The sequence below is a fragment of the Toxoplasma gondii genome, chromosome V (genome assembly GCF_000006565.2).
Source record: "Toxoplasma gondii ME49 chromosome V, whole genome shotgun sequence".
Lineage (NCBI taxonomy): Eukaryota > Apicomplexa > Conoidasida > Eucoccidiorida > Sarcocystidae > Toxoplasma > Toxoplasma gondii.
Genome location: NC_031472.1, coordinates 2,464,051 through 2,491,789, shown reverse-complemented (window position 1 = coordinate 2,491,789; position 27,739 = coordinate 2,464,051). Strand labels below are relative to the sequence as shown.

The following is a 27,739-nucleotide window of genomic DNA, read 5'->3' as shown; positions in this document are numbered from 1 at the left end:
ATCAGGACAAATCACAAGGTGGTGCATCAAAGTAAGCGAATAGAAATTCCGTTGCTGACCTGACGACGGCGGCGGCTTTCCACCTCAAAAAGCTGTCTCTCGCCCTCGCAAGACGAGAGCACGTTTCCAACTTCCTGTCCATTACAAACTTTACCTAGACGTTGTTAGAACACACGTGGATACATTTTTCCGTGGGCCCCGACCAACCACACGTATAATTGGTAAAGTGTCTCCCCGGTAACATTTCTGTTTCGTCTTTCGCAGCGTCTCGATGATGTGTATGTCTTCTTACAGAGTTGGAGGAGCGTGAACACTCGAGTCGTTGCCACTCTTCCCTCCCAATTCGGCACCAGAATCGTTTAGCGAACCACGTGTGCCCTTTCAACATCGAAGGTGCTGCAGGAAAGAACGTTTCTGTCTGCCCTAACGGGGACGGGAATGTTACAGTACCTCCAGTTAAACCGCCAGCTCCCTTGCTTCTACACCACCTGAGCGACAACCTTCCACCGTGAATAATCCTCGGCGTTTCTGTACATCCTCGTTGGCAGGTCTGGCCAACTGTCAACCTCAAATTGGCTGTTTCAGGTACTGCACAGTTGATTTCTTTCCTTGTATTTGGGAGGCAACCTTCTTTCCCCACCCCACTCCAATTTTAGATCTATCTTCGGTGCTATCTTGAGACGCTTTGATCAGGGTAGTGTCACACGAGAGACACTCTCAAATTAGCATTAATCTACAGCTACGGTACATCGATGAATGTTGCTTTTTATCCTCATTTGTTAATGACAGACGCTAAATGTCTGAGGCATCTCGTTCACCTGAGACTCATGATCGCGAACGCCGTTCTTCGCATGGCGGTTTAACGGCCGAAGATACGTCATTTATGAAGGTGCAGTTTTCCCTGGTACCATGCGTTTCATTTCACATTTTGCAAAATAAAAACACTCCGCTACGTCCTTTTGGTACAACGAGGAGCCAAACGTTTTTGCGGGACTTCCACCTCGTTTTCGCGTACAGAAAGACCAATGCTACTTTACAACACTCGGCGGTGGTTCGCATGCATAAACACAGAAACGGAAGCAAAACGGCAGTACACTTGCAAAAACTATAATTCGGAACATAACCTGCATCCAAACCCAACACCTGCGCAGCCGTCCGGCCGCCCCGGCGACGTTCTTCAAGGCACGCCTGGCACGAATTCACTTGCAAAACTTCACTACTCAAGAAACTTTCTCCACCTGTAGTTTCACACAGAACCTGCACTAACCACAGAGTGGCGCGGCTCGTCAACACAGACTCTCGCGAAGAAGGACATACTGGAGTCCATTTAGTAATTTGCGTCCCCCAAAAGCGTCACGCACGAAGATTTACCTGTCGCGTCGCTAGGAAATAGAGATCTCACTTCATGTGAAAAGTATGCTTCTTTTGACGAAAGCACCAAATGCGCGTTTGCAAACCGATACCTGTCTCCTCTGCGTTCCACCACACACCGAGAAAACACTCGGTTCGCCTTGCCCACGTAACCTAAGAAGACCGTTTTTCCCTGCTGCGATGGCGCGACAGAACGCAGCCCCCTGGAACGTCACGCAGCGCCGCGATTCGCCGGACAGCGATCCAAATGCATGAACTTAATCTTTTCCGAGATTACGGCACACATTTCCCCACAAAACACAAGTCATACCCACTTGCAAACCGTGAAACTAGTGGTTCCCGCTAATCCAGTCGCCAACGGCGGCGCCGGCATCGTCGGCCACTTGACAAAACGGGGCACGGTTCTGCTCTTCTTGTCCAGAACTTCTATCGTAGTCGGGTGGGCCGCGACCTTTCAAGCTGTAGTCTACCCCGCCTGTCTGACGAAACACCTCCAAATTCACGTTACCGTCCCCAAGCGAAGAGGTGTTCAGATCTGTCCGCCCGGTCCCTACGCTTTCCGGACCAGCACATGGCAACTGCCCGTAAAAATACAAGTCTTTGTTTGCAAACTCCGCTGGCGACACCGAGCTCTGACATCCATTTTCCACTGCATCGGACGGAGGTGGAAGTAGTCCTCCCACTTCGACCGTCGGGTCTCCCCCTTCTTCGGTCTGCACACCCGAACCTTGAAGAACCGACATCAGCGTGGCATCAGACGCGCCGGCTGACTGTAGGCACTGGAACTCGCGTGCGTCTGTGCCTGAATTGAAACGGTCACCCAATTCAAAACCGTCGCTGGTGTTCCCCTCTACCCTCGCCACCTTCTCCCTGCTGGGCCCCGCCTCTCTTCTACCCGCCAGCACCACGCCTGCTTCCAGGTGTTGTGTTTTTGGATACACAAACACTGAAGAACTACCGGAAAGAGCTCCCAACACAGCGGGGTTGTCGGCGCTGAACGCGCACGGAACCGCCAGCCCCCCATCGTACCTCCAACCTACATTTTCTTGCCCGTCTGTCTCCCACGGCATTGCCTCGTTCTCCTCTCCCTCGAAATTCTGCGTCCGGGAGCGTTTCCTTCCCCTTCTCACTCGAGAAGGCCTCGCTCGCACTCGCAATGTGCGCAAACTTGGTTGGTTGTCCAGTTCCTCTGCCCCCCCTTCCCCCAACGAAGACTGCGTTTGTCCCGGCCACTGAGTCGCTCCCAATTCGCTTCCCTGCTCTGCGTAGCCGTCAAAGTCTAACTGTCCCTTCACGCTTTGCGCCTGCTGACTTACGTGTTCACCCATTAAGTTTCCGTGACACATGGACTGCAGCTCTTCCTCCGGCAGCAAGCCTCGCAACTGGGCAGGCTCGCGACTCGCCAAAATTTCAGGAGCCTTCTGGGCCGAAAGATCTTGTCCCTGTCTGAAGTCTCCACCGTCCCTGGTTTCTATCGGGCCTTCCGACAGCCCATGAATGTACATTCCCCTCGTGTCGTCCATACCCCACGCGTTTATCCCTTTGCTCTCCGCTTCATTAACGAAGTGTCCTTCGTTAATCTCGCCGCGTTCCTCACCGAAGTCGACTCTACCGCCTCCAGCTTGGAACTTGCCTTGGGGCGGCCACGCCATGGTGTCGAGATGCTCTTCTTCTTCCTCGTCCTCTAAAGCGTCTCCATCTTGATCAGCCTTGGCGACTCTGCCAGTTCCTGCCTTCGTCCGCGATCTGTTGCTTTTCCGTCCCTTTCGACGGCGACGACTCTCTTTGGCACACCAAAGTTCATCCCTTCCGCCTCCACCTCTACCTCCTCCAAGGCCTCCCTTTGGAATACGCAACCCGCCAGCTTTGTATGCCATCGAAACCTTCAGCGCGAAGCTCCACATGCCCAGTTCGTACGCCAGACGGAACAGGTCAGTCAACGTAAGAAATTTCAGTTGTCCACACGTGCCGGCCTGCATGCGACAAAACACTCCAGCGACCGCGTTTGTTGTAAACTCTGCCCTTCGCAAACCCCTACCACACACAACACTATACATACCATCTGTACACTTTTTCTTGTTATGTACGAATGTACGCTGCCACTAAAGTCGCCCCGCGGATGCCATCGGAATATGCCGCGCCACATTACATCCACCAAATTCTGAATATCCACACAAATGGGACCTAAAAAAACAATGTCATTAGGCATGCACGACTAATCAGGTAAAAGCTAAAGCTAGTCTCCCCATTACATATTATAATGTGACATTTCTGAGTTGCTATAAACTCCCTTTTTCTGGGTGGTGTATACTATGACTTTGGCCAGCTGTTCAGATCTTCCATTGCCCCCGCTACTCAATCGTGGCCTACCTCCATTTTCTCTCGCACAGCGATCAACAACAGTTTCCGACCCAAATCGCCAACCGGAAACTTCACACCCGGATAGTAGTCTCTCCGGATCTCGCCCGTGTCCATTGCGTCCAGAGAAGTGCGGTCGATTTCCAGAGCCAAAGCTTCCAAATCGTAGGTCTGGCCATAGAGCTGCTGCACTGTCGCTCTCGGGGCTCCCCGAATACACCTGTTTCCCTTCGTCAGCTCGGTGATACACCGATCCCCACCTTCCGAGCCATCGCCCCCTTCCGAATGGGCATCACCGGAGTCACTGCTGCTGGTGGTCCCAGTTGTCCTGCTTGGCAGAACACTCGCTTCGTCCGGAGCTGCAAGTGAACCGCTGCAGCTGGCTTCTGCTGCAATTCCAGGCGAAGTTGTCGCTGTCGAATTCCCCGTCGGTGGAGCCAGAGAAGAGGAAGACGACCTGATCGCGTTGTTGCCCGAAGAAGAAACCCCATCCAGCGCTCCCTCTGCAGAACAGGAGCCGGGCTCATCAGCAGCAACACCGTGGTGGGCGACGCAGCCCTTATCCGACGGCACAGATGATGCTGGTGAAACAGCTTCAGAATGCGCTGCTGAAAAGTATGCGTCAGTCGTCAGCGACATCACTCCAGAATCCGAAAGGGCTGCATGCACACCGCACATGTGTTGCGCCAGCAATGTTCCTCTCCACGCGCGGAATCGCAGGAGTGGGACCTAGAGGACAAAATATCCGTTCCCGAACTAGTATAGGAGTGTTGCCTTGTTATCACCGTTAAATGTTTGGGAATAAATGTTGGCGTTACTGTCTGCCGGCCTCTACTGTCGATGTATTACCGTCACTGCTGGTTCCGCTTAACGACCTCCCAGTTAAGATTTTTATGGACGCACAAGTCCGCGCGTAAAAATATCGAATAAAGGTGACACAAGACCGCTCTGCGGTAACAAGTATCACACGCACGCAGCAACTGAAAGCCTCGAATCTCACCTCTTGCCTGATCCTCTCCAGTCCCTGGTAGCGCGCCTTCTCGAGTGCCTTCGGTTTCACGTTGGTCAAAACGAAACGAATTTTTACTCGCGCCTTGGTGCTGTTGCTCTGCACCGAACCAGTCACCGGACCAGTGGTACGCGGTCCCTACATACGGTGTCCCAGGAGGAGGGTGGTACTGACCGGTGCCTGTTTCCCACTTACTCTGCACATCGGCACCATGGCCTTGATGCGGGTACACCACACGATATTGCTCGGGTGCTACATGCAACTGCGCACCCCCCTGCCACAGACCGTGACAGTCACTCCCAACGCTCCCCCCCGTCATCCGCTGTTGAGTCCCTGTTCTGTCCATCGGCATCCGTTGACCAGACGAGCAATACAAACTTTCGCCTCGACCCGTTTGAGCACCCGACTCTGTCGCCGTACACGACTGTAGAGTCGATGGCACTCGTTCAACGAAACGCGGTCCTGAGCTGTGTAGCGCACCAGAAGCTCCTGCTTGGTTTATCAAGTTCTCCATACTAGCTGTCGTCGAGCAAGAGTCCGCAACAGGGTAGGATGCACTCGGCAATGTACTCATCGACGAAGGGCCTGTTTCCGATTCCGCCGTCTGCAGCACCGGTGGACCCTGCGTGATGAACGCTGGTGGACCACCCTGTGAACACATGCAAAAACCGCACCGCACATCGCCATAAACAAACATGTATGAATACATTGCATGCATGTATTCATATATGTGTGATGAACGGGGACATTCATGGCAAAAACAACATGTCTCGACGAACAAAAATACCTGGACATGCACGATGATTTTCAGTCTCTGCACACCTTTTTCGGACAGTCCGCAGTCCGCAAGCCATAGTACAACAACAAAGGTTGAACCTGAAATTCGCACTTGAGCATCATCTGCACTTGCCCTAAAAACACATTTGAACACGCGTTCGTGACAATCTTCCACACACGCCATCGGGAATCACGTGCAACGACCTCTCAGCGCAGAGACCGCCTCACAGTGTTTCTAACCAAGGTCCATCTACAGCAGCACACCAACCCTCCACACCCGCTTCTGAAATCACCGCTAACATGATCCACACTTTCCTGCGGCAGTACTGTGCCCGAAGTACATCCAACTGACGCTTGTAAACAGTTCACGTTTTACCCGCGGGCCGGTACTCCACCCAAGAGTGGTGTGTCCAACACGCAATCCTACCTCGTCTAACTGGCCAGATCCATACGCAGCAGAATCATCTGTTTTCGAGAATAGCAGCAGAGGCTGGTCCGAATTGGTTGAATCCGTTCGGCGAAAGCTTTCTCCACGTGAAGGCCGATCGCCGCAGCTGCTACCCGTTCCGGAACGGTTAAGCTCATGTCGTGTTCCAGGCGCTATAGTTAGAAGGTCCAGGCCCGCGACTGCCGGATCCGTACCAAACGCATCTCCACCGGATATATCTGTCGTTCCAGGATTGCCCCCCTGGCTATCCAGGATAAATGGAATCCCCGAATGAACGAACATCTCGCGCGCTCCATTGTAATCGTTGGAACCTTTCGACGACAATGACGGAAACCTGGACGGCACCTGGTCTGATTGCCCATTCGAGTTCGCTCGTGCGAGTAAGTTCGCCATAGTGGGGTCGAAGGACAAAGATCCGAACCCATTACCATTTTGGCCATGATGAGGTGGAAGGAAACTGTCGTAAGAACACCGGCGTCCCAACATCTTGCGGGTAAAGCTGGTGATACGCACACGAAAGTACTTGGATAGCGGACTGTCACCTTCCCTCCCAACCAGCCGCCTTGATAAAAAAACGAACCACCACGAGGATACCCAATCACAATAACGGAAGGGACACGTTCCTCCAAAGAGTACACCTGTACAACAGTTAACTGAAGAGAACTGTAACGCAACTGCCAATAGTCTCACGCCTCCGATGGGTTGTCACGGAATCATTCCGTAGGTTTCGATCAACCTGTCACTGTTTCCACAGAACCAGTCCCAGAAATCAGGGCACCGGGCTGCCACAAAGTAGGTTCCCTGGCAAAATGTAAAACACCACAGGCGACAACGTGGTTCTGATGTGTTTCAGGTGATGATCATCCCCCACTGTAGTTTGTGTTCGAAAAGAACATCACTGTTCGACGCTGCTTTGAACACGCAGAAGCCAGCAGCACAGATGCAATCTTATCTGGGAGAGAATCGGCCACGAACGGATCATACGCTTACAAAGGCCCACACGGGCACATGCTAGCAGGTTTCACAGTACCAACATGCAACCGCTTCTCCAACAGACGGTATCCCGAGCTGCAACACTCATAATACCCCGGGCCGTCACTACTCTGGATCTTCACCGTCTACTTTGTGCACCGTCCTCCCTGGTAACAACAAACGAAAGAAATCAATACCACGCACGTCTGCCTGGACGGGTGACCAACACAGATTAGAGCAGCCTCCTGCCTGAATCCGGTTACAAACCCCAGCCGGTGTTAGTTCCTTCCACGGACAAAAAACAATGTGCGGCCTGTAGCATCACCGCCCTCCCCTTATCTCCGAAAAAACGTTGGCGGTTCCCCAAAGCACTTTGAAGAACAGCCAAAAAGACCCCGCAGACATCCGAACAACATTAAAACTCGTGCCCCTGCGGAGTAGAAACCGTACCAGATCTACGCGCCGGCCTTCTGGAGGAACTCATTTATGCTCCACCACCCCGACAGTGGGACCCGAACTCCTAAAGCAAGCAAAACAATACACGAGCATGAAGGCCAGAGAAGAAAAACAAGCAAAAGGTCAAGGGCCTGCTGCCGAGAATTGCCAATCACAACGACTGTCCACTGGTCCGCAAACGAATTGCCCGGCAGGCAGGCTACCTTCACTCTGTAACTTTTGGCAGACGCGTCCGACATACATCCAACAACAGCTGTCGGACTTCACAAAGACACAGCACTAAGAGACGAAAAAACAGATTGGTTTCTTATGCAAGCAGGTGACCCTGGCGCAGCGCGGGCACGGCTTGCCAACCTTCCCTCATGCAGCCGGCCATGCTAAAACGGTTCCTGCCGCAGCTTCCCAAGGGATTTCCGGCTTCAGTCCCCACCGCTCCTCACCGTAAATTGACGACTACCACAGAGAGCGAATTCACCAGATTTGCAGACCAGAGGAAACAACGCTTACCCCAAGCGCAAAAAAACAAGTCTCCCCAACGAAACTTGGAAGAACGTTCGATCCTTTCCGGTCCGGCCAACCCCGGTAACGGTCGTCCGCCGTGGTCCACTGAAACTTGCCTCTCGCGTAGTCACCCAAACCGCCGCCCCTCCATCGAACAACGTACGATTCGTTGGCCCAAGTATTGGCCGCATTCCCAGCCGCATGACCAACGCGGAGAACACTTTGCCGCTGATTCGCACGACCCGCTGTAGCGCATGGGTTCCGCTCTTTCACTACAAGAACCATCCCATCATCGACTAGCTGATTCGCTGCTGCGTGCGTACGCCGGGCAGAGTGAGTACCCGCCAACCATGTTGCAGGAATCGTCATGCCAGCCCCACGCCTACCTACCACCCGGGTTTCGGACATCTTTGGACGGTGGTCACCCCACGAGATTCCGCATGGTGTTGCCCTGACCACCACAGCGGTCTGTCGGGTGGTGGACCGCAACGGCACACCCGGTCTGCTCGCGGCCCAGAAACCCTCTGTCAGCATGCAGCTAGCCGGTGAAAAAACCTGCACACCGGACTGACCATAGCATCTTAGTTCTACAGACAGTTTTTCGCTCGGTTGCTGGCGGTGGTCTCCATTGGAAAGACGCCTCTGCACAAGAGCATTTGCCGCCGCGCCATCGTTCCTACCCGCACCATCGGAATTTCTGCCGAAGTCTTGGGACACAGACGAAACGTGTTCCGTGCGGGATAGCCAAAACGGTGACTGGATGGGCTGAGTGTTACGTAACTGATAACTGTTGGCTGAAACAGACGATCGAGCATTATGCCGGTGTGAGGGCAGCAGTCGGCGAACGAAGATAATGCAGAAGCCTCCAGCTAGTGCGAGAGCCGAGGGGGTGGGTGGCTGTAGCACAGTCATAGTTTCCTTGGACCTTTCATCGAAATTAAAGACCCGAACTTTCTAACTGAAACTACGGAACCTCGCTTCTGCTTTTGAGGGTCGCAGGCTGATGATGGATATGGTACTCTGTTCTGTCGAAGGATGTAATCGTCAGGTTGCGTTAGCTGCACTACTGAGAAAGTACGGTCGTTGCTTCATTCTCGATTTCCGTTCATCTGACCCCGTCTTGAGAGGTGGTCGCACCTCAACGACAGCGACAGGCACGTGATACAGGAGCGGGCGCATAACGGGGAACGGAAACAAAACAACTTCTGGCTTCCCCTGGTCAGTATATGGCTTCTGCACCGCTACCTCAACATGAGAGAAAACGAGCAGCCTCTCCTCTTCCACCCGCCTACTGTTCTGCGGAGACGTAGCTAGATCGCAATATAATGCTGCTCGGCACAACCCAGTGAGCTACCACGCTAGTCTAACCTCAAAAAGTCCCATACCACCAGATTATAGTATATTGGGGCATTCGACCGAACCTGCGGCAGGGAAGTGTACCTAGGATGCGAGAGAAAACTGTTGCTCAAATGCTAGCATAATCAGTATCATCGTACGAAAGTAGACATTTCAGGAGGGTGACGAGCCGATATCGATTGCCTGCCACCAACATGTTTCCATCCTGAAGGAAAACCACCATTCTTGTTTTTAGAAAAGCGCTCAGGTTCGAAGCTTCGCCACGACGTCTTCCGTGACCGCGTCTCAACTTTGCGTCAGACTCCCTAAAAGCAAGCGTCGCCTTACTTTGCATGCAACGCACATGTTGACCAGAGGAGTGGTGTCACTAAAAAAACGGATTACACTCTGCGTTTCCTAAAAATAGAAACCCTGGAGCTGCTCGCACCACCATTTGCGAGGCTCTCTACAGCGTCGAACCTGCTGCATTGGAAAATCTCATCTGAACCTCCGAGATGCACACGCGTGTATCCGTCTCGCCAATACAGCCTTTCCTGTAGAGGCAACAGTGTGGCAGTTTCTTCCCCTTCTTCCACACAGTCTCCGCCAGCCTCGCCGTGACCGTTCGCTTGATGCATCTCACTGTGCAAAGCAGACTCGTCTGCGCCTGTTGACTCCACACCTTTGCCGATTTCCTCTTCAGTCTCCGTAGCCCGCACCGCTAATGGACAATCCTGTCCGATGTCGCTACATCTGTCGCAAAAGGGTGTTCCGTGTGTTTTTTCGTCTCCTACGTTCATCCACAAACGCCTTCTTCCTGCAGGACTGATGCCACCAGTTTCCACCCCAGAAGACACAGCAACCCTCTGCAACCTACCACCCCCCTCGAAATCGCGATCCCGTTGAATGCCCGAGTCCCTGTCCCGTTGCCGTTTGCGCTCTTGGAGGGGCAGTTCCGACTTTCCTTCAGCGTCAGACGACTCACCTGAACATGTTATGTCCTGTCGACGGAACTCTACTCCTTGTGGCAAATGGACATGCGCCGGCAATCGTAAACCCCACGTCTCCATCCTGTGCAGAAAGCAGACCGGCCGCGAGCGAGAGACCCACAAATAACTCGACGAGGCCGCTGTACAAGCGCAGAATCTGTAACGCGATGTGTCGGTGTAGGTCTAGCGCTCAACAAAGTGCGTGTATGGTGGCATTCACGCTAGCTCGCGCCTACCCTCCCGAACGCAGCCACACACAGACACACACGTTCAGCGCAGTCAGAACATGCCTGAAAACAAATGCCCACTGCCATATGCCAGCCTGTATCGCCTGTTTTTCGTATCACTGAAATCTTTTCTGTGGAAAGAACCGAGACAAAAGGCGCTATGCAGGGTCAAGAATACCCAGCGAGTTACAAACATCGGTCTGACGAGAGGAGCTACAAGAGAGTCCGATTCGCGGAGCAGAAACAAAAACACTCGAGCGCGTTGAAAAGTTGCAAGCGCGGCCTAACGACCTGTCTCGGACATGCGGAGAAGGTGCGGGAACAACCGGAGTGCACCTGAAACGTAACCGTAAGCTGCTATCGATCCGTCAGGCGGCTCTAAATCTCTTTCGAAACGATCTCGGGCTCTACCGTGTCTGTTGAAGCTGATTGTCCATTGGGGCGAAGGGACACGAATTTCAAGAAATAAGTGTGGGCGCGTGCAAAGCAAGCCCCACGGGTCAGAATCGACGACGCTAGAGTCCACAACGGCTTTTCCGGCTCTTACGGCTTGCCAACAAGGCCGAATTCGGCATGACCAATCAGAACATAGTCCTCCACTCCCGTCTGCTTCTTCTCTTCCCGTCCGCCGCACGTGTCGACTGCTTCCTCGTCGTTCTCTCTACAACTCGGCAAAGACGAAAAGGCCTGTTCGGAGGCGACAGCAGCGCGTTCAGAATTTGTTTGAGTCCCGCTGTTAGGCTGGCGACAAGATTCCTGTCGCTCTGTGCCTCTCTCTGTTGCCTCGCCTGGTGGACGGAGACACATGCTCCGTTTTTCCTCGACCCACATCACCTCTTGAACGCGCGAGAAGTTTCGAAATATCCCTGTCCAGTCGATGTTGAACGGCATCCACGAACAAATGCAAATGTGCGGCATGTAGGAGGCAAGCAACTCGCGGAAATCTCCGAAAACCACTCGCCTGTACAGACACCTGAGGTCTCTGCGCGCCTCACTCGCCAGGTACGAGTACCACTTTCCTTTTCCAGGGAAATACTCTTTCTCCGCGTCCCTCCCCTCTCCACAGCCAGGTTCATGGTCCGACGTCAAGTTCAAGTGCTTACAGCCACCAGTCGCCGCTGTCCGCATCTCTCTCTCGACTGCACAAGAAAAAGAAGACGAAGAAGGAGAAAAACCAGAAGAAACAGACGAGGAAGGAACAGAAGCAGAGCAACAAGGACAGCAAGGGGATTCGTGAGGAGGATGCCGAAGAAGAAGAGAATCCAGCGCGGTAGTGAGATGGCGAGCAAGCAATCCGGTGCCGGCTCCGATTTCCAGCACTCGAAGAGGAGACAATGCAGCTTGTCTGCGTCTCTCATGCGTTTCTGGAGGACTTGTTTTTTCCTGAGATTCCTGTTTCTTTCTTTGTGCAAGAGGGAAATGCACCCCTTCACTTTCACAGCCGTTTCCGCGAAGTTCTGCCGCCCTGAATCTCTCGCAAATGCGTCGATGCAGATACGCAGCGAGAAGGTCAATGAGTTCTTGACTGCATGCAGACGCCGAGGACAGACAGACAGAGCACACGCGACGGGTCTCTACTATTATATTTCGGAAGCGGTGCCCTCGAAGCTGTGGATCTCTCGCCAGTCAATTCGCAGCATCCTACCGACACCTGAACCGACGAAACTGGGTCTTTTCAATGTCTCCGCTACCGCCAAGAGACACCGGTCTTTTCCGGGGTTGCTCTTTACTTTCTGTGTCGCCCGTTCTGTCCTTAGACTTGCTTTTTTTCAAGTTCAACTGTGCCTTCCGTGACCAGCACACCGGTCTGCTGCGCTGAGTTCTCGTAACAACGGTTACTAGAAATGCATGAATCCGAGCGAAGGAGCCTTAACAGGCGACACAGTTATCACACACAGACCTGGGGGGAAGGTTCGCGAGAAGTCGAGTTTTCTTCAGTTGTTTTTTTTCGCTCGCCTCCGCAATCGTTTACTTATAGTGCCTGTTCTGAGTGCGGCAGTCGTATGAGCTGGACAGCGTATCCGCATTTCGTTCGAGCTCGGGGCGGCTCTGATTCGTGAGTGCCCGCGTTCGGACGAGCATGGCGGAACGCTTCTACTCTGTCAAATGTGTCTTATGCGGGTGAAGAAAAACATTAAAGATCTGAACTCAAGAGTCAAAAAGCGCGTCGCAGACAGCCCCAGAGCAAACAGACTGACGTACGTGTACACCTCGTAGAACGGGAAGGACGGGGGGTTTGAGCAGAGCCACCACCAGGCCTCGTCCGGAGTCCCCGCAGCAACTTCTGTGTCTTTTGCGGTCTCTTTGTTTTCGAAAATGCGGGTTCTCTGCTCTCTAATGTCGTCTCCTTCGCGTTCACCTTCCGGGCACCCGCAGGCTTCTGCTTTCGCTCGCGCTTTGCCTTCTCCGACGCCTTCTTCGTCTCCATTGAACTCCACAAGACGTCTCGGACGTTCGTTCTTCTCCGTCTCTCTGTCGACCGCGACAGAACTACCTGAAGGAGCCGCTCCACGCTTCTCGGCCTCGTCGAGGTCCGCTTGGATCGCGGCGATCACTTCTTGGTATTTCGGAAGGTACAGAGAGTCGCGCATGCGTTGAAACAGAACAAACAATGAGGGGTACGCCTCGCGAATTCGGCCTTCCTTCCCCATCGTCTGTCTCCTTGCCTCCTCTCCACTTCTCGCGTTGCGATGGTTCTCCATACTCGTCGCCACACTCTTGCTTCCTTCTTTCGTTCTCCCTGTTTCTGGGGTCGTCTTCCTTTTCTGTCTCGACTTTTCTCGTTCATCCGCCTTTCGTCGAGCTTCTCTTCTTCGTTTCCTCCTTTCCCCCTTCCTTCTCCCTCCTCGTCTTCCTCCTCGTCTTCCTCGTAGGCCTCGTCTGCTTCTCCTGCTTCACTTCTGTTTCTTCCGGTCAAATTCTGCGTCGCTGCTTGGGTCCTTCGGATTGCTTCTTTTCGATGCTTCGCGGCCAAAAGAAGTCAGTGCGGAAGAAGCGATTTCAGGGCCGCTAAAACAGATGAAAAGAGCGAAACAGGTAAACCTGCAGCGACTGATGAAAGGATAGAAACATCGAAAAGAGTGCTGGGATCTCCGCGACCTTCACGCGGACGCGGTTGCTCCATCGTTTGCGAGCTCATTCAGTACGCTGCGGCCTCGAGAGGGGTCCTTGCGCCTCTCAAGTGAAACGAATTGTTGCAGTTCCCGAACTGACTCCTTCTTTGTGTTTCTTGAAGTAAACGGGACAGAGAGACAACACTCACGGAACAGAGTCGAGTACATGCGCGCTCTCGTTCGTCCTGTTGCCTTCGGACAAGCCGAACATTCGCACTGGGTGAGTCCACGGCATGCCCAGCTTTGGCGTGCTTGCACACACATTTGTGAACTCTCGGTTTCCGTGCATTCACGTGAGGGAACATTGACGACTTGACTGCGTGAGGTCTGACTCAGAAGGTTCTTTGATGTGACTTTGTCCACAAGAAAGAAGTAAAGAAGCTCGCGGAGCTCGCACGGACGCGGCGGACGAGGGAAAAAAGAAGGCAGTCATTGACGACGATGCCTTTCAACGGTGAAACAACGTGTTTGGACCTTTGAAAATCACGAGAAGAACATGCGAGGGAGGAAAGACCTGGGAATCAGCGAGTGTAGCGAGGAAACGCTGCAGCGACAACATCTACACGAGCTGCGAGGAGGCCTTGACTCTCAGATGTTCATTGTTGAATGGATATTTCAGTCAGCTGAGATCAGCAGTTTCCTCCTCGGGTGACATTTTTGCCGGCAATAGGCTATTGGTCACTAAAAAGAATAGGTCCCCCAGATGCATACACACGTTTCCTGAGGCGCCAGTGTTACTTTACTTTCGATGAAAAAAACCTGCATGCATGCGGTGTCACGGGACGCACATGCACCACGGAAGGTAAACCCGTTTGAGAGGAAATTCTTTTCCTGGAAGAAGGCGCAAAAGCACCGTGCAGAACGCGTGGATTTCGAGGGAAACGCCCCCTTTTTCGAGTTCGATGAAGCTGCGGCGCTGCTTTCTTTGCCTGTTGCAAAGTCGTGCGGAGCAGGAGGCAAACACGGAAACAACGAAACAGAAAAACGAGACAGAGATACTCATTCTATGACAGAGATACTCATTTCCTCGCTTCCAATGTTCTTTCAGTGACATGTTGGTGACGCAAGGCGTAGGGCGCGCCGTCTTTCAGGGCGAATTCCTTTCAACGCCACACACGCTGAAAACACCGGTCGTCGGACGACATGCATGGAAGCCCCGAGGACTGATTGATGAGGGTGTTGAATGACCGAACGGCGACAGTTCCGTCGCGTTAGATCTCGTTTATCACAGGCTGAACATCCAGTCGGATGCGACAGACGTTCAGCGTCCCATGTTGCGCGTCTCTTGAGGTCTCTGGGCGTCATCATTCGCCACAAACGTCTAGAGAGTAGGTGCGAAGCAACTCAAACTCTCGATTTATATATACACATATACATATATATATACATATATAAACATACATAGACGTATGTACATATATATATTGTAGATATTGTGGATAGGTGTGCATGCCGTTATTGCGGTTCACCGGACATCTGGACATTTTGGAGGACAGCCGGGAAGGAGCAGCATGTGCCTCAGGCTCCAGGAAAAAAGGCAGATGACGTTTGATTCCAGGAAAGAGGAGAGAGGAAAGGGAAAATCGCGAAGAATAATGCACATATCGAAGGAAAACAAGGGAAGAAGACACAGAGGACAGCCAAGCGAAGAGAAGAGCGAGAAGAAAGACAAGACAGCGGAGAGAAGAGAAAAGAAAGGGAAGAAAAGAAGCGAAAGAGGAGCGGAGAAGGAGAAAGAGACAAAGAGGAAGATGGCCCACAAAGGAGTCTGAGCGCCTCTTCCGTTCCTCACTTTGAAAGCGAAAAATCTCCCGGGTTTGTACTGCCCACCAGCCAAGCCGAGCAGGCAGGCACAAGTGGACAAGTGACACCACCGAAATCCAGACATTTTGGATTTAACATACGGAGGTGACGTGCATGCATGGAGATCTGTAGATGCATGTTCATGAGAGTGCAGGAGACGACTTCACATAAGCACACTTTGATCTGTCATTTACAAGAAGCCTTGCAGCGTTCTCAAGGCGAGTCCGTGCTTCAGCTCGCCGCACGGCAAAAAGCAGGGCGCTTTAAGACTCTCTCACACAACTTGCACTGCTGTGCTCCACGTCAGTGAAACTATGAGAGTCTAACGCAAAGCTCAGAGACGCAGACAGTCTCTCTGTTCTCGCTTCAGTTTAGGACCAGTTTTGAGATAGCGCTCTGCGAACTCCCTCGCGCAGTTCTCAACCGAAGACATGATCTCCTGTGGAAGTCCAGAAAACATGAGAAGCAGGCCACACCCCCAAGAAAAGTTGACGCGTCATCCAGAGAATGGCCTTTGCCGCCCACGGTCTTTCCTCTCCCCAGGATGTTCACCGCCAGCTGTCTTTGTAGGAAGTGTCGATTCCCTGCATTTGCTTCTTCTTGCGGACGAGGTCGTCTTCCTTTCGCTCTTCTCTTCGGTGCTTCACTCCCGTGAAAGCTTGAAGCGTCACGTCCTTCGCTTGGATGGCACTCTGGAAACAGGCGAGGACAGGTGAAGCAGAGAGAAAAGCGCGCATAGAACGCAACGCGAATGATGAACGAGACGAAATCGGCAAGGCGAGGTTCGAGCTTCCGCGCGGGCACCGGAAGCGTGCAGGAAACGAAAGGCGAAACCAAACAATCGTGGCAACACAAGTCAAGTCGATGCGAGCACCCTCGACCTTGAGTCGGGAGAATCGACGCATGGAAAGCGTTTCCGACTTCAGTTCGCGCATGCAGTCGGGGTCAAAAGTCGGAAGAAAACGAACGGCGCGCGCGGCGGTGCGGCATAGGACCAGCGTCGCGGAAGAACAGAGAGAGAAGCTAGCCGAGATGTCGGCCACCTTTTTGAGGCTGAAGGGAAGTTCTTTGCTTGCTTTTGTCGCGTCTCGTGAAACCGCACCTGATATTCTCTCCACGCACCCACGCGCTCGTCGCGTTTGTCCAGCCACTCTTTCCTCTCTCTGCACTTTTCGAGTTCCTCATTCGCCTGCTTCTCCAGTTGCTGAGAAGGAAAAGAACAGGAAAAACGGAAAGAGAAGACGGCGCGAATGCACGGCGGGGCAGGCAAGAAGGGAGACGGAAAGCAGGTAGAGAAAGGAGAGACGAACCCGGGGGAGATGGGGGATGGAACAGAGAGAGGAAGAGGAAGGAGGAACGAAGAGAAAAAGCGACAGAGTCGATGACGCCAAAGCTCATGCCTATTATTAGAGACATGTCGTCGCGCCTGCCTGCTATCCGCGCATGTGAATGCGAGGAATTTCGCACCTATACTCTACCGTTTCCAAGACCCGCTTCCCTAGACAACTACGTCGTGCACTGAGACGTAACGCCTCGTCTGCTGCTTCCCGAGAAGGCGAGCCAACCTCGCTGAAAGCAGCTGACACTCGATCGACCACCAAGCGAAAAACGGAGACAGCGGAAAAAGGAAAGCCACTGACGAACGCACACAGAGACACGGAGCCGACGGAGACAAGAGAAACCGATTTAACAATCCTTTACCTCCTTCTCGTAGCGCTCGTTGGCCTGCCTGGTGCGCTCTGCATATTCGCGGCGCTCTCGCGTCTCCTCCAACAGCTTTTCACACATCTCCATGATTTCTGTCTGCAGTTCCTCAGGGTCCTCGGACAGCAGAGGCACGTCAATGCTCTCTGAAGCAAAGCCCACAGAAGAGGGGAAAGGAAAAAAACGAGAAGAACGACGGCAGTCGAGGACAGCGAGAGAAACGACGAGAACCCGGGAAGCCAAGAAAGAGAAAGAAATCCTGAGACATGCGAAGGAATCCGAAGACAAACCAGAGCACACCGACAGAAAACGCGAGAAACAAACATTGCCAAAGTTTCAAAAGACAGTCACGGCTGTACACGTAAAGCTTCCACTGTGTTGTTCACCTACAGACGCACGTATTCCAGTATGAACATACATATATGTATATACATGTAAATATATGCATATATATATATATATATAAATCTGTATGTATGTGAACATATGTGCATATGGAGAGTGGGATAGATGCAGGTGCATGAACTCAGGTACATTTAACTCTATATCTCAAGTTCACATAAGAAACGTATACGGCAGTAGGCGACTTATTGGAAAAGCTAGTGACACACAACTGCACGATTTATATTTACATGCACACATCTACATAATTATAACAGATTCACACATGTACACTTATCTAGGGATATCGACAGATATAATATATATACATATATATATATATATATATATGTACATGCATATGTATGGCAAGATGACTAGAGAAAAAGATTGCGTGTTTCGACGTCCCGCCGATTATCTCTGAGACAGAAACAGCTTCGCTCTTTTTGCGCGTTTTCATTTTTTCCCGACTTACGCGTTCTCCGCTTTTTGTTCTCCTTCGCATTTTCTTTGAGCACCCGGCGCTTCGCCTCTTCAATGACGTCTCGGTATTTCTCGCGCATTTCCGGCCTCTGCAGTTGTTCGTACGCTTTATTGACGACTGAAAAATGAAGGAAATGGGGAGACACTTCGACGATCACTTCGCATTTGGTTCAGCTCGGCCATTCCTCTTGGCTTCTCTTCTCCCTGCCACTACCGCGACGAAAGTCGTTGCCCCTCTGTCTCTTCTTCACCATGTGCTTCTGTCCCTTACTCGCTCTTCCCAGTTCTCTCAACAGGCTTCTCATCACGCTTGTCTCTTCTCTGTTTCCCTTTCTCCATCTTTTTCTCATTTTCTCTCCCCTCTCTCTCTACTGCTCTCTCTCGTTTCCTGTTTTTACCGGGCCGCCACGAAACCCTGTGCTTGTTCTTGCCCGTGCTCTCGCTCTTGTCCTCGCTCCTTCTCTTTCTCCCATTCTCATCTGTCTCTCGCTGTCTCCTCTTTGAGTGTCTCCGTTGTCTTTTCTAAGGTTTTCTTGTTCCTCGGTCTTCTCTCACGAGTTTCGCGTCTCTGGGTCTTTGTGCTCTCATGTTGAGGCTCGCTCTCTGTTCTCTCTCTGGAACCATTTTCCTCTCGTCGCAGTTCTCTCCCTTCAGTTTCCACTGCTGCCTCGTGTTCCTCCTGTTCCTCCTGTTCCTCTCATTCACTTTTTCTCGAGTTCTCCCACCTTGGAAGGCCTCCTGCGCATTCGGATGTTTGCATTTGTCTGGGTGGATGAGGAGAGACAGCTGCAGGACAGGAGAAGCAGGAGAAGAAAGGAAGCGTAAGCAGAGAAGCGGAGAAGGACGAGAGGCGAACACGCGCTTGCAGTCGCTTCGAGCCAGTGTCAAGCTCCCACCGAACTCCGTCGCGTCCTCTCGAGGCCATTAAAAAATTGAGAAATGACGCGAGGCTCACGTGAGTCACAAGCAGCCCGCCACACAGCCGCACACGGAGCACAGGGAAAGAGAGAAACGCGAGGAGGAGAGCGAGAAGCGAACACAGAAAAGTACGGGAGAAGGAGAAGGTGATGAACGGATGAAAAATCAGAGTAGGCAGCAAAGGAGAGAACAGTGAGGGGAGAAAAGAAGAACGAAAAGAAGGACGAAGAAGAAGTCAGGGAAGGTGGAGAACGAAACGGAAGCGAAAGAAAAGGAGTGATCGTACGAGAAGAAACGGAACAAAGAGAAGAACGGAGAGGCACCTGCGAGAGGAACAGAGGAAAAAACAAAGTAGTAAACCGCAGGTGAGAGGGAGGAGAAACCAGATGAGAAGCCGAGAAGAAGCTCGCGTGAACCAGCACGAACGAGAACGCTTACTTTCCTGTATTGCTTGCGGATGTCATCCTCAGAGGCCTCCGGGCCAAGCAGAAGAACCTGGAAAGGCGAAGGAAAAGTCTGACAGGTGAGGCGAAGGCACTCCTCGTCAGAACTCTTGAATTTCCGCATCGCAGTTCGCGCCTCCTTTTTCCCTCGTCCTAAAAATAAAAGAATCACATCGGGAGAAAGCAGTCAGAGAGCGCAGCCACCATAGGAAAGGAACGGAGAGAACACGGCCAGGACGAGGAAGGATAAAGAATGAGCAGAGAAAGAGAGAGAAAACGAGGGACGACAGACGCACAGGGCTTCACCTGAAAGGGCGCACAGAGAGATCCACACATCGACATCTCCACCCGTCGGCGCTTCCCTTCCAAAACAGCTGCTGGTGCGCGGAGAATCGAGCAGGTTCACCTCCAGTTCCTTTGCATGCACAAACCTGCCAGCAGAGAGAGAAGAAAGTCAAACAGAGAACCGAAAAAAGAGAGAAAACAGAGACAGAACGCGAGGGGCGAAGCGGAGAAAGAGGAACAAAGAGACAAGAGGAATGTACCGACCTCATGCACACATCCCTCGAGACACCGGAAGATGTCCTCTTACACCCATACATACATATGCATATAATTACACAAACACATACGTTCATACAGAGATACGTACACATGTATATACGCATATATATATATATATATATATATATATATATCGGATGAGTGGTCGTTGGAAGTTGCCTTGGATTCATATGGTTTTGGGGGGGGGGACGACTTCGCGTCTCTGCGTTTTTTTCGCATTCGTTTCACCCTAGTCTCGGATTGGCGCCCTCTCCTCACCGTTCGACTTTCCCGTGACTGCAGGCATGTCTTTGACTTCGCTCATGAACAACTCGAAGGCGGCATCGAGATTTGCCTTTCCAGGTTCTTCTTCGTCTGGCTCTTCAGCGTTTCGATCTTCTTCTTCCTCTCTCAAGAAGTCGTCGTAGGAGGGGAACTTCAAGCGGGACGGTCCTCGTTCTTCGTCCAGACTGTCTCCGCTTTCCTGCTTTGCAGTCGTTTCCTCTCCAGGAACTCCACTGTCTGTCTTTTCCGCTCCTGTCCCTTCAGTCTTCGCCTCTGGCACCGCCGAACCGTCCGCAGGAGACGCATATGGCTCTTCCCTTCCTTTTTTCTCCTCTTTCTCTTCTCTCGGGGTCTTTTCAGGGTGTTCTGCGGGTCCACAGAGGCATGCAGCGCTCTGGAAACTGCCTCCGGATTCCCCCCGCTCTTCTTTCGCGGGGACAGCTGGAAACGCTGTCTCGGATTCTCCCGTCCCTGCATGCACAGGAGCAGCCCGCAGAGACCCTGGCGCGGGAGCGGCCTCGGGTGTACGGACAGTCCCGTCGGACGGCTCCATCGCTCGTGTTCGTGCCTACAGCGGCGTTTCGCCCGGCGAATGCGGAAGAGCGAAGAAAGCTCTTCCGAGAGAAAGGAAAGAAAGAGACTGTTGTGGAGAAGGAAGAGGAGAGGAGGAGAGGCACAGCAGCGAGGAAACACAGCGGAAGGAGAAGAGAGTGCTCGGACTTTCACGAAGCACGCTAGCATTCACTTGATGGCGAGAAAGAGGCGAGGAGACGAGAAAAACGCGCGCAGAAGGAGAAGAGAGGGAATTTTTGCAGTGTGCACAAGAAAAGCCTCGGAGACAGATGGACGAAAGGAAGAAGAGAGACTGCGCGCGACAGAAGAACGAAAGGAGAATGGTGCTCGAAAGGAGGCCCGAAGCCACAGGGGAAAGAAACCTCATACAGGGGGGGAGGCAGAGACTCAGACCAGTCGAGAGACTCGTAACTCGTGAACGAAAGCGAGCTTGTGACGGAAAGGAAGAGTTTACACGAACTGTTGAGACACGAAAAGTCGGAGACCAGAGAGATCTAGAAACGTTAACGGGGACATCCGCACAAGTGCAAGAGAAGCCGGAGGGAGAAGGGAAACAGATCGGGAGAGACAGCCTCGCTTGAAAAAACTAAGGGCGTAGCTCATTCACATGCCCTAAATAAAGGCCTGTCGATACAAGGTAATGGAAAGCGACGCTTGCAGAGAAAGTCTTCGTTGTTGACTGTCGACAGAGCCACACAGAGGCACACGGGAAAACGGGAGAGACACAGTTTTCTGCAGCCCATGCACTTTGTGTCGCTGTCGTTCTACGAGGACTGAGGCGAAAGAACGACGGAAGAGAGAAGAGTCTGAGGAAATTGTTCGTCGGCAGCTCCGGAGGAACAGAAGCATCGAAGGTGGTCTCCATATCCAACATGAGCATGCATGCACGCGTGAGCCGGGTACGAGTCCACGAGAAGAAGGTAAAACTCTTTTCTTTCCGCTGACAACTGCACTAGTTTTTCCTCGCGCGACCAACGACAAAGCAGAGAGAAACTCTTTCCCTGACGGTACACGATGCAGCTGTCTGTCGAACGGATTCGCTCGGCATAGGCTCTGCAGGGACACACAGTGTTTCCTTTTCCTCGCCGACCCTTCCGACAACCCCCGTCCTCTGCTCCCGTCCCTTCCTTCGGCCTCTTCTTTCTCGCTTCTCCTTCTCTCCCGTAAACTTCGCTGCGTTCTGTGGCACACCGAGTCTAGAAAATGCCGAAGCCATTTGTCTTTGCTGACATCGAGCGCTGACCTGGTCGGGTGTACATACACGCCCGGCGGTTTGGACGACCGACACGCGATTCGCTTGCACGTCCATTTCTGCAGTTCTGGCTCTTCTGAATGGATTGTTGGGTCTCCTGCTGAGTTTCGACTGTGCCTCGTTGTCTCCTGCGGGTCTGCCGGGCGGCTGCTTCCCTCGTTGGCGTGTTCCCTTCCAATTTCCGACCGCACGGTCGCGGAACTCACCCGAGACTTTGCTGTGCTGACGCAGTCGGGCCTGCGCGAACTGGCTGCCGCGTTCCGTCGCTCTTCCACCGTTTCCAAACTTCTCGAACTATCATGGCAACCGTGGCACCTGCGATTGCTGAGCGCCCTTTGCGGGGCGTCGACTCCGGCAACTCCCATGTGTTTTGTGGCCGTCGTCCGGTTCCTCGTTTTTCCGCCTTCCCTAGTCGTCTTCGCTCCGCCCGCCTTTTCCTTCTTCCTCTACGACTCGCCGCGAAAAAAACCGCGCTTCCCTGCTGCTCTCTTCACAGAAGCAGAGTCTGTCTTTCTGGCTCGTCTTTTTCTTCTTTTTCCAGAGGCCTCCAACACCCCAAACACGCGCCAGCAGAGCCACTGGGCCCCAGGGTAACATCCGCTCGCCACATGTCTGGCACTCTCCTTCACTCCCGTCTTCTCGCGTCTTCTGTCTCTGGCACACCTCGATGGCTTGCTTTCGGTATCCGAGGCCCAGGCCGACGCGGTGGAAGTTCGGGCGAGGAGCTCCTCTGCACAAAGACTGCCCCACTGCCGGTTCCTCCACATTTGACGAAGCTGTTTGAGCCTCCTGCGTCGCTTCAAGCGTCTTCTTCCGCTTGTAGCTCAGCTCTGCTTCTCAGAGGACTCCGACAGCCTTCCTTTCACGCGCGCTGCTGCTCTACGCGGGCTTCGCTCTCTGCGACTCTGGCAACACACGCCTCTGTCATCTCTTCTCGTCTCCGCCGCCCTCTCTCCTCCTCTCTCGGTTCTACCGCGCGAGTCTCTCTGTCGCCTTCTCCGTCTGCTTCGCTTGCTTCTTCGGCATATTCGCTGCTCTCGAACGTCTGGCCAAAAGGCCTGGCCTCTCCTAGCTCATGCTGCTCCGTGGGCTCGATGGCTTGCTCTTTCCCCCCCATGCTTTCACACGGCAGGCTGCCTCTCTCTTTCTCTCTTGTTCCGTCGTCAACGCTCTCCGGTGCTCTTACCTCGCCTTCTCGTGCTTGTCCGGCTGCTGGACCTCTCTGTGCCCTTTCTCTGCCCGCGGCAACTTCAGCTGGTTCCTTCACGAAAGTTCCAGTCGCTGTAGAGGTAACGAGGAGTCCAGTCTCTTCAGTGCCGACTCTCGCGGCGAGGAGTTGCATGCAGGCATCAGGAGAGGAACCGCGTCTCTTGGCAGGAGTTTTTTCACAGCAGAAAAGATGGTGGACGCGTGCCAGTGGAATGCGGAATCCAGTGTAAGGACAATCAGGGCGCAGTGTGCGGGAGCAGAGAAAAGAAGGAGTAAATGTTTCCGCAGGTCTCTGTCACTTTGTTGAAGTCCGATACAGTTCCAGAGTCACGGAGAGAGGGTCGAAAAACGCCAGTAACACCACGCTCTTTCTGCTGCATGCAACAGGAGTACCTAGGATACGAAACACGACTCCAGCTACGAGATACAGACAATCACGCTCTTCACAATTGCTGTACACCACCAATCACTGACACTTCAAGGCAGCTGCAAGTGTTGCATTTCAGTATCCGACGATCGTGCGGATGTCTCTTCGGCGTGGAGTTAGCTGTGAACGGTGGCCTCCGTCATCTTCGCGTTTCGTAGCTGTCTGTACACTCGAGAATGTCACTATTTCTCAATCGAGCACTGACAGCAGGATGCGATGAACTTGTGGCGGGACAGTGTGCGGCTGCTTTTCTGTGACCGGTCTAAACCGAGGGCAGCCCGTTAATCTACTGTTCATGTAGTATGGCAACTAGCCACATGCGTACCTAACCAGAGATTTCAGCACCTGTAGGAGGGGGGTTGCATGCACTTCTTCACAGTTGATTATGAGATGCTGTGTGAATCCTGGAGCTCGCTGTGCATGCAGAGAAACAGATTTGAAAAGCTTGGCAGCTCGATAACGGAGTTCAGTTGAAGTGCTCAGAAGCACCATCTGACGCGCGTTATGCGACGTGAAAAGGAATTTCATTCATGCCTCGGGTTTGTCCGGATTTATCTCGTCCCTGCCTCAATCTGACGTGATAGATTAAAGAACGTCTTTTTTTTTACACCCGTCTGCTGGTTTGCTTTTGTGTTGATGCTCAACCAGCACAGGCTTTGATGACTCGACGATTTTGCGTTTTGTCTGGGATATGTCTAGCACTTCGTTGTGCAGCGGCCTGATTCTTTCTTTTTGTTGCATGCAGCAAGTGGACGCGCGACTGGGAGGTGTTGAATCGCAAAGTTTACTTTGCATTTGACGAACGCGAAATCAGGCGCTCGATGCTCGACGCAGTCAATGCGCACCGAAAAACGGCGTCGCTCTTCCACAGAATGATCAACGCCGTCCCTGGAGTCGGTAAGTTCGGGCTTTATTTTCAACGTACTCTTTTGTTGTAAAGAGATTTTATCATACCTAAATGAGACACTCTGTCTCTTCTACGCAGATAAAGGACACTTTCCAATTTTTCCGAAGCACTGTCTCGTGAGCGAAGAATCTCAGTTGGTTTTAACTAAGTGTATGGTATGAACTAAGAACGAAAACCAAGTTCTTTGGAGAGAGAAGGCATCGCAACCGTCTTCTCCGGCAAAGTGCAAGAAACCTCTGTTGTGATTGCGCCACGAACGAACGCGATCTCCTTCCCAGGACCGTGAGGGGAGTTCTGGGACTTTTGCAGAAAGTGCATCTGGTATTTCAGCGTGGTTTCCTCCTTCAAGGAGAAAACTGTGCCTTTCGGTTAGGAACTCAAAGTATCGGTTGATCGACGCACCCTCCACACGCGTTTTGCGACTAGAATTGCAGGACCACACCACATGGCGGGGTGGGAGGTCCGCTGGGGTGGAAGTCAAATGTTCGGTCGAGTGTCTCGTTGTACTCTAGAGCTCGCATGGCTTCTTATTGTCCTTCTTCTGGAACCATCCTAACAACGAGAAGATACGTTTCAAAGAGAAGGAATGTCTACGTGACAAGCTCCCGTCTAGCATCTGTAAGCGAGGTTCAACTTCGACGCACCGACGGACACACTTGTTCCTTGTCCGGTGTGTACGTACACCGCGTGACAGGATGCTGGCGTCCAGACGCGGGTATGTGTGTTAGAGGCGAACTTCCCGGGGAACAACCCTTTCCTTTTACTCCAGATTCCCTTTGCGTGTGGCTTTGCGTGTCCACTGTTGGTTTCTCACTATGCCTTTGCTCATTCTTCTTCAGCGCACGCGATGTCGCTGCCAGGTCCACACACCTTCTTTTTGCCCTCCGACAAGGCATGCAGAGACCACTTGAGCCCTGATTCTCTGCATGCGCTGACTGAGAGAGTCGCTTTTCTTGAGGAGCAGCAGCGCCAGCGCGTCGGCGCTCGCGTTCAGGTCGAGGGGGGGGTTTCAGTGAGAGGGGGCACTGCAGCTGCTATTGCTGACCGAGTGGCCAAGACGACTGAGCAGCTCCGGACCTTCGTTCTTGCTCACCTCATCCCGGGGGAGTGGAGGATGAAAACGCTGTTGCTCGCGGTAAGGGGAAAAGCGCAAAAGTGACTTGTCACGGAGTCAGCGGCTGTTCGGTTATCGTAGTTGTCTGGGCGTGGCTGTTCCGTCAAAATCAACGTCCGCTTTCCGGCAGAGCAAACCAAGTTGCGAAGCATTTCGTCTCCGTCGTTGACATCTGAGGATAGACAGCCTTTGCTGGAGGGTAACCTTTTGGTGGAATAAGATGAAACGAACTGGTGGTGAGGGATCTACTTTTTCTGAAGAGGAAAAAAGCAGGCAAGCTGCTTGATCTGCGTACATCACACTAGGGGCAAATATACGTACTAACATGCTAGATTCAGGTTCCAGAAGAAAGCACTCTCCTGTCAAGATTCTTTCGCTGGAGTCTGGTGGAGGAGAGGCTGCGTAAGCCACACGGCAGCCGTTTATTATCCTCAGTTCCGTTCGATGTAGGAAACAACTGTCACCCTGCTCTCTAGGTGTCACTTCACGAGTATTGGATTTGATAACTTGCGCCGATCAATGTGAAATCGTCAGCTTGGTGGTGCCGTCTCTACAGATACTCGGATCATCATTTGGTTAGGTATGTCTATGGCTAGTCACAGCACCACACATTCGTACATTAGATTTATGGGTTGCCCTTGGTTTTGTTTTCCTATTTCCTCTAGGAGGGGTGTGGCTGCATGCATGCGTTCTCTGTGCAAGTGCGCCCACTTTTTCAAACTTTGCCTGTTCTTCCACCTTCAGTGCGGAGCCGGAGACCCCCGAAGGAACGGCAGTCTGCGCTATCAAGACACTGACCGAGAGCTGTTTGCCCCGGTCATGTATGCGTCGCGACTCGGCACCGGAGAGAAGACAAAAAGGAGGCAAACGGCTTCACGCGAGGGTGTCGAGCACGAAAATGCACAAGAGTTGGGGAGAACGCGTGACGAGGAGACTGACCGCAGTTCTGTCTTCTTGCTGCCACCGCCGCAGTCGACAGACGAGCCTCTTCCGGTCTGGGTTCAGGCGTCTCGGTACGCAGCGTTTCTGCCCATCACAACGAGCACAAACTTTCCTCGTTTCGAGGGGACGGAATGCAGAGGAAATTCGGACAGAGAGGAAGCAGAGAGTGTGGAAAACAGTGGAGAGTACAGCCAGAGACGCTCGACAGTTGGTGGCGCTCTCCATCTGTGGGTGGGGGGCGCTCTCGTCACCAAGGGGGATCTCAGAGCTCATAACGGCGTGGTTCACATGATCGACAAGCCACTGATTCCTGTGCAGCTATTAGCGTCCCCGAGATAGAACGGTTACACACAACGCATCATGGTATAGCCAGATGTAGTCGAGAAAGCAGGGTTGAACTGTTTGAGACGTGTCTGCGCCCAAGGCGAACAAGAGCACTGGACTGGATAGAACCCAGGCAACTGTTAGACGTCAGTGCGTGTCGTGCCAGTGGCAGAGAGGAGACCTCTAAATTCTTTGCTCGCAGGAGTTTCTTGAAAGTTCTGCACATTTCGCGGGAGAAAACCACGCGTTCGATGCATGCGATCAATAATGCTGTTGCGGCTTTCGGTGGCAACCGGTAAAAGGCACACACTAAGAAACGCAATATAGAAGGCGTTACAAAGTCATGTTTGCGTCGGGATCCCCTCATCCAACGCCAGACGCGGTACTGTTTCTCGCACAGTTGGGAGAGCTCCACTTTTCCGCGAGTCTGGTAAAAAGGCGCAAGACTCTAAACGCAGTTGAAAAGAAAGAGAGATGTGTAAGCGGCTTTTGTTCTTGGGTGGAGGAAATATGCCAAGAAAAGAAACAACTTTGTATGCTGACGAAACAGAAAACGACGTCATCAGATCGTACAGTCTGATCGATATTTGCAGTTTTGAAAGGCGAAGCGGTGGGAGATCCCACTTACTAATCATATGCACGTGCAGTGAAGGCGCCCTAATTTTTTATCGGTGTGCCCGAAACAGAAATTCCTTGAATTCCGGTTCCGTAGTTGCCACTCGAACGTTTCGACCTACTTCAGAAACGTCTTCTGCATTTGCTAGGAGACCGCGTTATTTGGTCGGAAAACGATTTTGGAGCGACGCATATAGACTGGTACCGAGAAGGTACCATATCCTCCGTAAGAAGCCGTCATTAAGAACAGGAACACCACA

At 52.5% G+C, this 27,739-nt stretch overlaps 4 protein-coding genes across 4 annotated transcripts; 1 reads left to right on the top strand and 3 right to left on the bottom strand.

The window, feature by feature from the left end:
* Positions 1-1,700: 1,700 nt before the first annotated feature.
* Positions 1,701-6,449, bottom strand: TGME49_285250 (hypothetical protein; the record flags this gene model as incomplete). The annotated part of the gene is made up of 4 exons (XM_002369142.2): positions 1,701-3,344; positions 3,742-4,388; positions 4,730-5,387; positions 5,943-6,449. The coding sequence occupies 4 exons, from the start codon at positions 6,447-6,449 to the stop codon at positions 1,701-1,703; spliced, it is 3,456 nt and encodes a 1,151-aa protein (XP_002369183.2).
* A 3,179-nt stretch (positions 6,450-9,628) lies between these two features.
* Positions 9,629-13,145, bottom strand: TGME49_285260 (hypothetical protein; the record flags this gene model as incomplete). Its single annotated transcript, XM_018781943.1, has 3 exons — positions 9,629-10,298; positions 10,991-11,968; positions 12,646-13,145. The coding sequence occupies 3 exons, from the start codon at positions 13,143-13,145 to the stop codon at positions 9,629-9,631; spliced, it is 2,148 nt and encodes a 715-aa protein (XP_018637710.1).
* A 2,762-nt stretch (positions 13,146-15,907) lies between these two features.
* Positions 15,908-20,669, bottom strand: TGME49_285268 (DnaJ domain-containing protein; the record flags this gene model as incomplete). Its single annotated transcript, XM_002369144.2, has 7 exons — positions 15,908-16,051; positions 16,462-16,563; positions 17,061-17,209; positions 17,920-18,045; positions 18,653-18,713; positions 19,284-19,441; positions 20,111-20,669. The coding sequence occupies 7 exons, from the start codon at positions 20,667-20,669 to the stop codon at positions 15,908-15,910; spliced, it is 1,299 nt and encodes a 432-aa protein (XP_002369185.2).
* Positions 20,670-22,240: 1,571 nt separating this feature from the next.
* TGME49_285272 (hypothetical protein) lies at positions 22,241-26,879 on the top strand (the record flags this gene model as incomplete). The annotated part of the gene is made up of 4 exons (XM_018781944.1): positions 22,241-23,376; positions 24,323-24,474; positions 25,324-25,619; positions 26,343-26,879. The coding sequence occupies 4 exons, from the start codon at positions 22,241-22,243 to the stop codon at positions 26,877-26,879; spliced, it is 2,121 nt and encodes a 706-aa protein (XP_018637709.1).
* Positions 26,880-27,739: the final 860 nt, after the last annotated feature.